The sequence below is a fragment of the Podarcis melisellensis genome (assembly GCF_964234715.1).
Source record: "Podarcis melisellensis genome assembly, chromosome: 5".
Classification (NCBI taxonomy): Eukaryota; Metazoa; Chordata; class Lepidosauria; order Squamata; family Lacertidae; genus Podarcis; species Podarcis melisellensis.
This window is the reverse complement of record NC_138537.1, coordinates 44874324-44889733: the sequence shown is the minus strand read 5'-3', so window position 1 is coordinate 44889733 and position 15410 is coordinate 44874324. Positions and strand designations below refer to the sequence as shown.

At 41.4% G+C, this 15410-nt stretch overlaps 1 protein-coding gene across 2 annotated transcripts in view; it reads right to left on the bottom strand.

The window, feature by feature from the left end:
- Positions 1–15410, bottom strand: part of NEURL1 (neuralized E3 ubiquitin protein ligase 1) — a 137056-nt gene that overhangs the window by 30679 nt on the left and 90967 nt on the right. For both annotated transcript variants that reach the window (XM_081912005.1, XM_081912006.1), the window contains exons 2-3: positions 10715–10956; positions 7799–8120 (exon numbers count right to left, since the gene is read on the bottom strand). In XM_081912005.1, coding sequence (XP_081768131.1) covers positions 7799–8120; positions 10715–10956 — 564 coding nt within the window. The remainder of the gene's footprint in view (positions 1–7798; positions 8121–10714; positions 10957–15410) is intronic.

Genomic DNA, 15410 nt, shown 5'->3' with positions numbered 1-15410 from the left:
TCCTCATCAATAGATGCAAACCTTTACTTTGGCGTTACTCGTGAACACCCTAATAAACTTTTGTAGAAGTCTGTTTTTCAAATGCAGGAATGCCAGCTGATAATTCTGCTTTGCTTCAATGAGGACCACTAATTCTAAGCTATTAGGCTCTAGGTTGTGGGCTTCCTAGCTAGGTAAGCACTTGGAAGCTCTAGCAGTGGAATGCCCAACTGAAACCAGTCCTCTTCATTCCACTACTAAATGGAGTCTATAAGTTGGTGGCTCATTTGCCCAGAACTTAACTGAGCTTTACCTTAGTTTGGAGCAACAACCAAAACCTTTGATGTGGAAGGGACTCAGCTGCTACCTAGTTTACTGTCAAGCAGGAATACATCTTTCCTAGGACCTATCCCACACTTACAGCTGTTCTAGGAACTCTAGGGCTACAGATCTGATCCACACTCTTCATGCCCCTGACACAACAATGTAGTTCCTGGTGTCCATGAATCTGCACAAATTTTTGTCATTATGCCTAGGTTCCTTTTCTCAAGACCCTTCAGACTTCGGGCCAATTCTTTGTTTACACACTTACGGTTAGGCTGAGAAGTGAGTTAACCTAGGATACAAACAGGATTCAAATTTTCATAGTCTATGGACTATGAGAGGTGAAATGGGCTCTTGCTGTTGTTGACTAGCCTGTGAAGGCAGTTCAGAGATTTTTGGAATTGTGGAACAAACAGGGAGAGACTTTTTGCTAGGGCTGTAATGAAGGACTGGGTCCACCATGAAATTAGACGCCTAGGCACATACTGCCAAGGTCAGAATCACTCTGTAAGTTGGAAGCCCCTCCTTCCCAGGAAGTGACTTATAAGTTGTCTCTGCATCCTGTTAACAAGGAAGAAGCATCCCAGTAGTGAAAAATGCATCCCAACTACCTCCTTCACACCCACAGATATATAGATATAGATATATAGGCCAATTGGAGAGAGTGTTTTCAGGAAAGCTGCAACTGTGACAGAGAAGATTTTAAAATATTATTTTCAAAAGAACTAAATGTATGTTTTGGTCCAAAGGCATTTAATGGAATGTAGAGGTACAGGAACTGTTTGGACTATAGCCTGCCAGTTGTTTATAGTAGAGTGATTAAGAACACCATTGCTACTGAAGCTGCCATGATCATCCTATGCTTAGAGCCCTTGGAGATAAACACGGCAAGTTATGCCTCTCACTGCACTTTTAAACATATCGCTGCAACAATACCCAGATGGGAAAAGCTGCACCAAATTCCTAGGCAGGCAAAGCTGGGTCAAATCCACTCCAGCCAGCTTGCCCACCAGATATGGTCTTATTGCATACAGACTTCATGTTAAATAGCAGTGCCGCCAGACTGGGAAACATTTCAACGGAGCTACCAAATATCAGATAGATGGAGAGATAGAAGGGGGTACAGCATGCATGCAGTGTCCCTACTCCATCGATGTCTCATCCGCTTCCAATGCTATAATTCCTCCTGCCTGTTACCACTGATATTGAGGCACATCTGGTGATCTCTCCTCTGCTGTAATCGCCCAGGCAAACACTGGACCGATATTCCACTCACCCAGGCACTCTCAGCACCACTATGCACCCACCATTCATACATACATCCACTATCATATATATTACGCATCCGCTTTAACCAATTATCACTTTATATTCATCTGATACAGTGGTACCTCGGGTTACAGACGCTTCAGATTACAGACTCTGCTAATCCAGAAATAGTACCTCGGGTTAATAACTTTGCTTCAGGATAAGAACAGAAATTGCGCGGCAGCAGGAGGCCCCATTAGCTAAAGTGGTACCTCAGGTTAAGAACAGTTTCAGGTTAAGAACAGACCTCCAGAATGAATTAAGATCTTAACTCGAGGTACCACTGTACCTATATATTGTGAGTGATGGGACTGTGGAGTTGTGTCATCGATATTGGGTGGGTGCTGAGGGTTATAATTTACATTAGGTTGGTGCCGGAAGTTGTTAGATGGCAGCAATGGTCTAGTCCCATCACTCACAAAACCCTATTACACCCCTAGTAGCCTAGCTCTCAGTAAAGCCCCAGTATCAACCACTGGGTACCCAGCAGCACCCCTGAAACACGCCATTCTCATTCTCAAACACTCAATACTGGGTATGCAGTCACTAGTTGGCCTCTTATCTCATCTTGTGCACCCTGGTATCCTAGCTTTTACTTAGCCCAGCAAGAGTGCTCCCTACTTTCACCCAGAGGAGCACCCATCAAACATGCCACCCTCAGTTCCAAACACCCTCACACATTCAAACATAGATTGAAAGGGCAATGACACTCTTGCCCTCATGGTGAGCCAAAGGGCAATTCCCTCTGGTGACAGCCCACCACAGGGCAGGACCACCTATCTCTCTGGTGTGCAAGTGCCTCACAATGTCCAGAATCTGTCACCACCTTCCTCTACGACGATCATCAGTAATACTTTGAGGGTTGCTGTGGCTTACTAGGAGTTGAGGGTGGGTAAGTGATAAACTTTCCCTCCGTTCCCATTCTTCTCACTGCCAAAAAGTCCAGTAACACACAGCATCTAATTCAAGACACTGCACATGCAATACTCCTAAAGATATCTTCTCAGGCTCTCTTCACTTTCAGTAAGACCATACCACATCTGTTCATACTGAAGGCTTATTTACACAGACATATAGAACTAGTGTGAAGGGAATCATTCCAGTCAGTTGTGTTTGCTTGCTGGTGTAAACATTCTTAGTGTTGTTAATTTTTTCATCCACTAACACAAATTAAAATATCTGGAGTTAATTAGAATCCATGTTTGAATCTGACCTGTATAAATGTACTGTCCCATCAACTGAAAAGCTGAAAGCAATAATAAAAAAGTGGGTTCTATGAAGGTAAAAAGGGGGGGGACTTACTTTTGTCTAAACAATGCTTAGGGCTACTGAAAGAGTGGTAGAAGACCCTATGAGCCATCCCCATCACTGGGAAGTAAGAGAAGACCCTCATTATAAGGCTGATGTTGATGCAGTTACAAATGCCTTGGTGCCTTCTATAATTCATTCTGCCTAGAGCTACCCTTAAAAAATATTTGGAAACCACTACTAGCACAAAATGTATCAATTGACAGGAGTCGCGTCACCTTATATTAGTATTATATCGAGATCCCAAAATGTTTCCTGACCCAATTCAAGGTGTTGGATCTTGCATTTTAAGCCCTCTGTGGTTTGGTACCTGGGTATCTGAAATAACATCACTCCCTGCATGAATCTACAGGGACACTGCAGCCAATGGAAAGGCTCTATTATGTATACCTCCACTTAATAAGATGCAGAAAGAAGGGAAGTATGCTTAGTTCTTCTTAATAGCACGGGAATTCTGGAATTTATTGTCAAGGGAGATCCAGCCAGCCACTTCCCTGAGCTGTACCATCCTAGCACAAGAGGGATGTAGACTCCAAGATTTGGATGCTGTTGACTCCAATATTTGCAGAAGTGCAAAAAAAAAAATCTTTAGGAGGGAAGAGGAGGTGGGAGGGCGGGTCTGAGGAAGACTGGACATGCTCAGTAGTAGTCATGAAATGCTGGCTGAATGTTTGGGTAGGGAGGGAAAACAGGTGAATATAGAAGAGGGTGCAGAGTGGAGTATTCTGGAATGTCTTTCATGGCTGGCTGGTTGGCAGCCTTAAACAGGAATACTTCACACTGCACCAGGCAACATTCTAGGTCCCGTATGTTTTTACTTATCTATATTCTTCTTTTTTACAGAAATGTTCACAGTTTACAATTCAGGGTTACAGCTCATTAGGCATGGTACAAAAGGGCATGGGCGAGAAAAGAAAATGAGCACATCAAGTATAACGGCCACAGCACAAGACAATTATAGGAAAGGAGGAGCCACGTTGTAATTAGAAGGGGGCATCACTATCCCGCCTCCTGCAAAGCTAGTTGATCCAGTCCCTCAGGCAACGCTGTCCAATGAATTCACATCTCTCAAAAATGGGCACAAAAAGGCTGAGCTATGCATATGCTGAGCTAACCAATGGTCAAATTTTTGAAACAGAAAATTGCTCACATGACTGTGGTTTCCAGGTTTGTTTCTTTCAATATATATAAGAAATGCAGAGAAGTGCATGTTTGGCTGGTAAAAGTGACCTCCTGAGGTCAAACTACTCTGCTTAACCATTTGAAAAATATTAAGGGAGATTGCAAAGATTAATTCCCATAATAGAATATTTGCATTTCAACCCTTTTGTTTACTTTTGCTCTTGGTTTAAGAAATCATAATGGGAACAATGACATCCAAAATATAATACATTACATAACCATCAATTAAGATGATGTACCTTTTCCTCTAAACAATGTAATAAAATACCCTTTCTCTTAATTTTCAATGGCATCTGTATATTTGATTTCACAATGTTGACTTTTCTGTACTAGGAAAGTAATCCTATTTAATCTGTTTTTAGTAGCCAATGTTTTCTAGTTGATGTCCGACTCCATTATCTTGATTTCTTTTATTTTTAAAAAATCCTTTGGGGTATTGGAAAACAGCAGGTCAATCATTACAAACGAGTATGTGTAGAACAGGTTTTAGATTTATATCTCAGTAGTTATTTCAGCTTATTTTTAGAAGAAAACAACCAAAAGTTCTCAGAACAGAACTCCTGAACCTCCACTCCCTCTAATTTTTGTAGTTTCCCCATCCAATGCCTTTGATTAAAATTCACAAGGAAAGGCGAGGAATACCACAATCGTATGCATGTCTACTCAGAGGTAAGTCCTACTGAGTTCAACAGGACTTACTCCCCGGTAGGTGGGGGTACAGGAGTGCAGCCCCAAAGCGAGTGTAGAATTGATGAAGAATTATATGTCAACAAGCACCTGAGCTTTGACACCACAGAATACAGAATGGAGATGCGTAAGAAACAAGATTAAGAGGCTTCAAGACAATTGCCAAGATTAAGCCTGCCAAAGGCAATTGGAACATGCTATAAATAAAATGTCTGAGCATTAATGTCAATTGCATAAACTCATTCTAAGCGGCAGGGGAATCTGAATCCTGGTGGCAGGTGCCTCGCTGTACTGGTTATGCTGCTTTGTACTAACTGCATTTAGCTAATTGGCAGAGACAAGATATCTGCAAGACACTTCTGTCTCTTAGCTGGTGTAATGAAGCAGAGTAAAAAGTTTAACTCAGGCATCCCCAAACTCGGCCCTCCAGATGTTTTGTGACTACAACTCCCATCACCTCTAGCTAACAGGACCAGTGGTCAGGGGTGATGGGTGCTGCAGTCCCAAAACATCTGGAGGGCCGAGTTTGGGGATGCCTGGTTTAACTCTTTGTGAAGGAAAGGAAGATAAAGAAAGTAGGTAACTTGCTGTGAGACGTTTTGAATTCATAGGGAATTATGGGTGTAGGGAAGGTTGATGGAACTTTAACATCTGTAAACGGATGGAGAGCAAGTGAGTCCACTAGATGTTAGCATTGCTAGCAAACTAACAAGGCTGAGAATTCCATATGTTTCCCTCTTAAATATCATTACTTAAAATAATATAACAATTCATTCCTACCATCCACTTTCAAACCCAGGGACTGATTTCAAAATTATTTCTGCTACGAGTCTTATTTTAGGCATTAAAAGTGCATTTTAATGCCAAGGTTAGCTATGAGAATATTGCACATAACCTCAAGGTTCAGTGATGTGCATTAGCCCTCTTCTTCCCTGCCTTGCTAAAATGGGTAAAAATCCCAGAACGATTCACATATAATGCTAGACACATTGTTTACACTATAACACAAATATTATTTTATCAGCAATATTCTGATCTTTCTATCAGAATATAAGCCACTCATACCATCATTTTGTATGCATTAAAGATACAACAATGTGACCTTCTCTAATGAACAGTTACACTAACTTCAACTCACTTAAGATTTCAATAAATCTTAAATGTTACATGAAGCATCAGTAATATCACAGATATCTGTCACACACTATGCATACACTATCCCTATGCAAAAGCTGCTAAGTATGTCAACTCATGTAATCGCAAAGTATGTCAACTCATAGTGTAAAAAGGATTGTTGTGTTAATTGGTCTTGAATTTTAGTTAAACCTCACAGCTGAACTTCCATTTATTCTGGATCTTTGCCTTACAAGTGCTTAGGAACTCTCAGCTCACAAGGAACTCTTGCAACAGAGCTTTTAAAGCACAATAAAATGATTTTTCATGGCTGTACTTTTATTGTGTAATAAAATGATCTACTAAGGATTCTCCAAGAGCCCATGAAACATATTTTATTTTCTAAACCTAATATTTTTAAGAAGAGCAATTTCATTTAAATAGAAGTAACAACCAGCAAATCCTTCTTTCAGGTAAAATGTGAGCCAGGCATAAACTATGAAATGCATTTACCCATGTCAGATTAAGAGCGTTAAATAAGATAATGGGGAACTTTTATGGAGTGCATTCCATGCTTCAGAATGTGCACCAATAGTCTGTCATAACAAAATTCTTCTATTAATGATATTTATTTTCATTATGATTTATTACTTCCAGACCCATTTTGTTTGCTTGGTCTTTGACGTCCTTAGGAACAAGAGTGAGGAATGTAAGGTTTACATGGATGGCATCAAGCAGCACTTTCTAACAACAAACACGGTCTGATTCTTGTTCTGCTATGTAGACAAAACATGGGTGAAACTCCACTGGAATTTATTTAGCACTCCAGCTTTGCTCAGGCTTATTAATTAAAGGACAAAGGTGGGAGATATTTTAAGGCTGAGACTACTAAACATATGAACTGAATCGCTTTCTACCATTTTGCATCCTGTTCAAGACGGGATAATAAAGTAGTGAACGCAACCTTTATTCATGTTGTGCTGTTTCCAGAGGGTTGTACTTTTTCCAAAGGGACAACTATGATAATACATTGCAGCAAAAGCAACGAGAGTCCTGTGACACCTTAGAAATGAACAGATTTATTATAACTCAGTTGTAGAGCACATGCATTGAATGTAGAAAGCCCCAGGTTCAATTCTTGGCATCACCAGATAAAAAGATATCAATGTTATATTGGTTTTTATGCTTTCACTGGGATTGTTGTATTGTTAGTTGATTTTATATATGATGTATCCTACTCTGGTATCCCTTGTGAGATGAAGGGCAGGTTAAAAATTAATTAAATAACAGTAGAATGGGATCTGGTTTTTATTTGCAAGCTTCCTTTGCAACAGGGCGTGTGAAAATATTGAAAATAAATAAACAAATGTGGAAGTCATCTGCCTGAAACACTGGATAATTGCTGCCAGTCAGAGTGGACAATCTTGGGCTAGTTTCTATGTCCCTAGATGACATGAGGCCAAATGGCAATGAAATGCAATGATCAGTCTGTGACAATTCTATATAAAAGCACAAGATAAATGAAATCACTCTCACACACCCATGACACTATCACATAAAAGCTTATACTACAAAAAAAATGTTAGTTTTTAAGGTGTTGCAAGACCCTTTGTTGTAATACTGTTTGTACAATGTACAGCTATTGGCCTTAAGAAAGATGAGCATAGATCACAGCACAAGCAAAGCATCACAACCATAGGGTCTTTCTGATTTACAATAATTAAAAAGAGATAAGGAACTGTGGCATACACATTTCAGAAAATGGCATTACCAGAAATAATAAGGTATAATGGATTAATCTAGGTAAGATGTTTCCACAGAACAGAAACTTTTGCTTTCAGCAATAAGGTGACTTACCCTCCCATGACAAATTCATATTTTCCAGAAATGCACCTACCTAGCAGCTGCACTCCACGTGTGAGTCCATAGACATCAATCAAAGCCCACAATGGTTCGGTGGTCCTCACTCCACTGAAGAACAACATGGCGGCAGAGTTATTAACCCGGTAAAATACACGTCCCTTTTTGTCCACCCAGAACGCGATGATGTTTCCCTCATTTGCAAATTCTTCCGGGAGGGCCTTGGCCCAGAATCCGCTCTGAGAAACGAGGTCTGGACATGCATACTTGGGCAGGGTTTCTGGGTTAATCCTAGAGGGGTCCTTAGAGGTAAATCCAAGCCGAAGAGCCCCACTCCAACAGCACTGCTTCTTTGTGATCTGAAGAGAGGGAAGAACGGAAGCATAATCAGCACAATTTGAATTTTTCATTAGCAACATGTCATTGTCTAAGGGATGGAGAATAAATGTGTGGTGTAGCATTACTGAGCTGATGGGGACGAGTGCTTGAATTTATCGTATGTGGAGGAGGGAGGAGTTGGAGGCTTCCAGCGGTACTGGATATGAATGGGTTTTAGAAAAGGGGGTTGCATTAGAAACTATATGATTGCTTTGCAAGTGGTGGAAGGGGTGAGGAAACACTACTAAACAGCAATATATTGTATGGGGATGCTCACCCCACAAGGTTATAAGTGATGGCAATTACTTGGAGATTCAATGTTATCTGCAACCAGATCACATAATGCATTTTTGTCTACAATGAACCACTCTGACTGTCCCTGAACAGGCACCCATGTAGCCTATTCTCATGGCTGCAGTAACAAACATGAATATGTGATTTCTGCTGTACTTTTTTGTCTCTATTATTTGATTCAGTTCAATTAGATAGATCATTCCAAAGATGAATGGATTAAAGTAAGTAAGCTACCGGTAGTTACCCTTTACACAAATGAAGGTGTTGAAACCCATTGTGAAGTAAGCAACGCCAGAAAGCTGGCTGGAGACTAAACAGGAGATATTGTAGAAGCTATAGATCTGGAAATGGTAACATTTATTCATTCTCTGAATTGCTCATGAAACTACCTTTCCTCAATTAAAATGAAGTGGTTTACAATAGGTCAGATATAATAACAACATTCAAATATACAACCAACAGCACACTGATTAAATAAGGCATTAAAACAATAATCAGAAATTTAAAATATAAATCATTACAGTATCATACAGCAGCAATCATCATCACTGAATTTCCATCAAATTTCCCGGTAAACAGATGAGCCTTTACCAGAAGCCCAGTAATGTAGGTGTCATCCACACTTCCAGTGGAACAAATTCCACAATTGGAGGTTACTACAAAGAAAAACTGCATGCATTCTGTATGTGTGCAAGGGAATGCAATACTGAAATAAAATCACAGTAAAATAAAATAAAAGCCAGCAGTAAAGTTTTGAAGACAGGAGCAAGACTGCATCAGTATCTTTGTGATTTGGGGCTCCTCTGGATATAGCTGCAATAACAGCAACACTCAAAAGCAAAAATAAAGTTTAACAGCAAAGATATCCAGTGGAAGCTACAAGTAACTTGCTGGTATTTAAGCAGACTGGGGTTGTTTCTTCAGATAATTACATATCTGTATCCCCCCTTATCCTTGGTACCTTATCTTAGATTGTGATGATTGCATATTACAGGGAGTTGCAGGGATTGGACTAGATGACCCTTTGGATCTCTTCCAATTCTACAATTCTTTGATTCTGTTATCCTTATCCTTGCAACCCTTGTCCTTACAAAAGTTGATATTAAAAGCAGTTTATTTAAGGACTTGAGTGCCAAGTGGATAGGTCTCTTGCTAAGGCAACTGGATGGCATCTTGCATGCCTGCTTCTGTCAACTGCTACAGCCAAGCTGGTGCCAAATGTATTGCTTTCCTTTCCTTTGGACCACGTCAGTGAGGTGGAGAGTGGGGGTCTTGTCTTCTGGCCACCCCAGGACCTCCACAGACACTGTCCAGGCTTGCTATAGTAAAGACCACACTTGCCTCCGCACCACTTGTCAGACTATCACATCCTCAAAGTTGCAACAAAATGCAGCAAAACAAGCTAGCTGTACTGAATGTGTAATAAGGAAGCAATAATAGTAGCCTCATTAATCACTTTTTTTAAAAAACACAACAACTGTGGGATTATTCATCATAGCAATTTTATTGCAGAACTGCAGGAGCTCGTGGGAAGGAGATAAATGGTGCTTCATCATTATTGGTTTTGTACCATTTTATCTGTACTTTACACTAACTGTATGAGATAGCCAGTTAAATGTTCAAACAATGCAGCACACAAGGCACTCCAGCTATTAATCCTGCAAAGCAACACAGGACAGGGCCCTGGAGGACAGGAAGGGAAAACGGCGCACAAAGCAAAAGCATTAGCCAGAGGATTCTGCTGTGCCACAGAGACCCCTGGGGTGTATTCTCAACTTGTATTCTGGGTCTTCAGAGAAAGTAGTTGAGTGTTGATTTAAATACATCTGAAAATACATTGACTATGTTTGCGTGTAATGCTAAACTATGGTTTAGCAATAGCTGCACAAGCAGAGAGGAAACTATACAAAGTACAACACTCATGTGCTCCCCAAGAGGAATAAACCAGGGTACAATTTCATTTTTGCCACTTCCCAGCTTGTCCTCACTTGCAGATTAGGTGTGTTAATTTCAAATTAACAAACAAGTTTATGGTTCCTGGTTTGCACACAAGCCAGGAACCACCAAATGCAAAACTGAATCCTGGTTTATTCAACCTCCTGACCATGTGGGGAGATGATAGGAGGGCAGGGGAGCACTTTACTCAGGCTCACAGAAGCTCATGTGCATAATGCTAAGCCATAGTTTTGCGTTCCATACAACCCCTCCCATTGCGAGGTCCTGGTATGCCATATAAATTTTGGTTGTCACAAAGAAGTGAATGGGAAAGGCATCAACTCACCTTGAGCCTGACTTGCTCATAGATAACAACTGCCCTGTTGCTGAAGGTGATGGCATTACAGAAGCTAGCCTGACGCTTGACTGCCTTCTGTGTGGTGTCCATGATGATCTGTGACCCCTTGGTATGGGGGTGGAACAGCAGTGGGCTGACTGAGAGCGTTCCACACTGTGGGATGGGCAGACAATGCTTTTGCTTGTGGTGGCATCGGTGAGATGAAGCAGGAAATGGTCCACCTATGGAGTCTGAGATAGAAAGGAAAAAGAGAGAAACTGAGCTTTAAAAAGGAAAAAGGAAAAAATCTGATGAAATTCCTAAAATGAAATCTACTATTGCTTAGCCGTGAGACTAATATTTACAAGAGACCTGTGCGGTAGCATCAAAACCTCCTTCAAACACTTTACATAGATCATTTAAATGTACAGTCCTGCAAACCCATTTAGAACTTTGGGACATATGCAGGAAGAAATTGTACAAGAAATCCTGAAGAAACTGGGTTAGTTTGGCCAAAGAGGGGGGAAATAATGAAGGGCAGAACAAAGCTCATACTCCAAAACTGAAGAGCAGTTTGCCTTCTATGACTTTGGGAGGTCACAGATGAAGGCTACAAATAAAATTCCCACTGCACACAGCTTCCCTATGCTTTAACCTTCAAATGTGCATATGGAAGGTAGCAACTGAATCACTTTTGTTTAATGAACAATAGTAGGCAATTGGCTGTTGCCTTGAATTACCAGCTGATATATATTGGTTTAAAATGCTGTGGACAATTTGTAAGAGAACAATGGTTAAATGCTTTGAGGGAAGCTATGGGCTCTTCTTCACTGTAGATTTTGAAAAGACCAAATAAGCAAATATATCAAGGAGATTTAATAGGACACCTACTTCAGTGCAGATCAGTTAAATAGCTTTCTTGGTTATCTGATTCTTCATTTTAATCACTTACATAGATGCCTTAGCTTTGGTCTATAATCCTGTACCTGGTGCTCTGTTGTGTTGCTCATAGTGTAACCTCCCCATGGGGATAGGTCATAAGCCAGTGGCAGAATATATGCTTTGCATGCAAAAGGGGCTAGATTCAATTCTTGACATCTCCAGGCAGTTACGGTACCTAGATCAGGCTTCGTATAACATGCTACACAAAGTAGCTGCAATGCAAAACAATCATTTTATGACAGAAAGTAGTTAACCACATGGATGCAAAACAGGGAGTGGCTGTATGGAGATAGTTTCCAGTAAACCAGATACTGCATATGGAAATAAAAAAGAGCAGTAGTTTGTTAATGAATGGATGAATTCAACAATTCAGCAACCTTCCAAACACAAGCTTTATGATTCTTCTGAAAGGCTGCAAATTGATTTTGTCCTTTCTATACCTATCTCTCATTACACAGGTCAGCTGTTCAGAAATAGGTATTGACCCAAAACCATTTTTTTAAAAGAACAGATCCCTAAAGGCACAGGCAAAGTCTCCAGCATTGCACATATTTATAATCAGGAAATAACAGGAGTGTGGTAACTAGACAGAGTTCAATCTTTTCTTGCCTAAAGCATAGGGTCAGGTTGGATGAGTCAAGTACACAATGTGCCGCTTTCTGAACGCTTGCTATGCGAAAATTCATTTATCTGAACACAAGGAATTAGTACGCAAACCTCGCTATACAGCACAGATTTAGATATCTGAATAGTGAGCATTCTTTACTTCCTTCTTTGCCTTTTGCTGGGTGGCTGAGAAACTGTGGTGATCTGTACTGTAAGCAAGGTTTCAGAGGGTTTTCAGGTTTTTTGAGGCTAGCTGCAAACTAGCCATGTTTGTATTTGCTAACTTTCCATGTGCACAGAGGAAGTACCACCCCACATTCAAACTTCAGAAAGACCACCACTCAAGTTGCCACAATATTTCTCAAGACATTTATTATGGGCAAATTCAGCTGTTGCCCTGCATTCATATTCATGTCTGGAGCATGGAGAAGTGCTGTAATGATGTCACAACTTCTTGATTTTCATGGGGAAGAAAAGTTAACCAACTATTCAGTTGCAGAAAGCCTCAGCGCCTAGGACTTGCCGGTCAAAAGGTCAGCGGTTCGAATCCCCTCGGCGGGGTGCGAACCTGTCGCTCGGTCCCAGCGCCTGCCAACCTAGCAGTTCGAAAGCACCCCCGAGTGCAAGTAGATAAATAGGGACCACTTACTAGCGGGAAGGTAAATGGCGTTCCGTGTGCTGCGCTGGCTCGCCAGATGCAGCTTGTCACGCTGGCCACGTGACCCGAAAGTGTCTGCGGACAGCGCTGGCTCCCGGCCTCTAGAGTGAGATGAGCGCACAACCCTAGAGTCTGTCAAGACTGGCCCGTACGGGCAGGGATACCTTTACCTTTATGAGGAGGAGACTTTCCTAAATAAAAAGCAACAGTTTGCTACCGAGTTGTATCCAGGAATGGTTTTGCCTTAGTGGAAGACCATTCTCCTTGTGCGGCACATTAGGCTTCTATCCCCTGCTTACCTAACATAGGAAACTCCTGTATATTGAGTCACACCGCTGGTTCATTTTAGCTCTGGGGAGCTAAGCTGTTCTACAAGATCAGTAGAAGAAGAGTGCATATTTATAGTGATAAGCTAGCTCTGTCGGGCACAGGCAAAAATGACTCTACAGAGTGTTCCATGTATGTTCAATAAGGCTGCATCAGTTGACTTTTTGAAGGGGTGGTCAGAAAGACAGTTGCTCAGCAAAGTGATTAGCACGAGTCCAAAACAAACATAAACTGGCACTTTGATCTGCAGATTACTGATAATCTAAAACAAAAACAAGAACCCTTCTGCTAAAAAATAGTTTTAGAAATGGAATCCAATCCACATTGAAAGATTCTATGCTCTAGAATTAAAAAATAATAATCCCTCAAGGGGTAACTTGAAATGAAACTGCATCTGTTAGAAACTGCATCTGTTAGATGGGAACTAGAAGATATTTATATAGCAAAAAACTGCATGTAAGTATCAAAATGGAGGCAGTGATGGCAGTATTTGCAGCTATTGGGGGCAAAGTGAGGTAGTGTTAGAAGGGGAAGCAGGTACTCCAAGTAGAAAGCAATCCTTACAACTTCACCGCCTACACCAACATTTAACTCCAACTCCTAATCACAACCCTGGTAGATGGTGAGATCCAACATAATCTACTCATACCATCTTCTCACCACTGTGGTTGTGTATGAGTCTGTGAAGGTTTGTGTATGCTCTTCGCAATAAGCACACTCAAGAGAGATATTTACAGTTCTTTATTTTACATATGTACAAGCAGTACAGTACAATCATGCATCCGAATCGTCCAGTTCAAATTCAGGGAGCGGTCTTCTCCTGCTTCTCCTCCAAGAGAAAAGGCAGGGGAGCTTCATGGGATGTCTCTGATCCCTACGCTTTAACCCTCTCCTTTCCTGTGCCAAAGGCACAGGCTCTCCGTCTGTTCCTGAACTCCCTGTGTGGTGCTGGGGCTCTACTTCAGCATCGGAGAACCTTCCCACCTCCTGGCTCTCTTCCTCTTCCCCTTCCGTCACTTCCTCTCTGTCTCCTGACTGTTCCCGCTCTGACTCTTTTCCTCCCCACCCCCCCACCCCAACTCAAAAGCATTCCTTGGCAGTCCCATGACAGAGCCCCTAGGATTAAGAGACACTCTGGAGCACATCTGGGCTGTGTGCAGGATGATAGAGAGGGGTAAGGGAAACCTAAAGTCCTGTTGCGTAAGTGGGAGGACATCATTGGGTATCACCCTTTGGGGTTTTTTAACTAGAACCCCAAGAACTGCCAACCAAAGCTAAGTGCAGGAGACATAGAATTAAACAAGGTATCTCTGAGTAAATTATCTCTGAGTACATTCTGAGCAGAGAAGACTCCCTGGAAAAGACCCTGATGCTGGGAAAGATTGAGGGCACAAGGAGAAGGGGACAACAGAGGACGAGATGGTTGGACAGTGTTCTTGAAGCTACCAACATGAGTCTGACCAAACTGCGGGAGGCAGTGGAAGACAGGAGTGCCTGGCGTGTTCTGGTCCATGGGGTCACGAGGAGTCGGACACGACTAAACGACTAGACAACAACAACAACATTCTGAGCTGAGGGTTATTTGAGTTCTGCGCCTTATTCCCCAATCACTTTAAAAAAAGTAAACACCGACAGGCACAGAACAGGGTATAAAAGCCAACCTCTCATAAAGCAAGACCCATCAAAAAACAACAAACAGTCAGGTGAAATAACAGCATGAAGAAGAGTGCCAATGCTGTACTGCATTACACTTCTTCCTAAGGGCACTCTCTGTCAGTATCCCTTGCCTGACCTCTGGGGTGAAAATCAACACATTTTTATGCCCTGCAAACAACTGCTTTTGTATTTGTGTCACATTTAATCACCAATGACACATCATCCTTTTAAACTATTGCCGTCCATCCACAAATTATGTCACAATTTGAAATAACTGAAAGATTTCGGCAAATGCTTGTAAGAATGCTAGGCTAAATAGAGCCTCGCTGATCCACCAGAACTGTTCTTATGATCTCATATAATATCAACAGTACTCAATTTAAAGATTGTATTCAGACCCTATATTAGCCTTCCCTGTTCCACCATTCAGGATGGAATCCTATGTGCACAATTCCCTGGCAGTAAGCACAGTCATACCTACTTCTGAGTAAACATAACAAAGGACTGCAGTGTGTG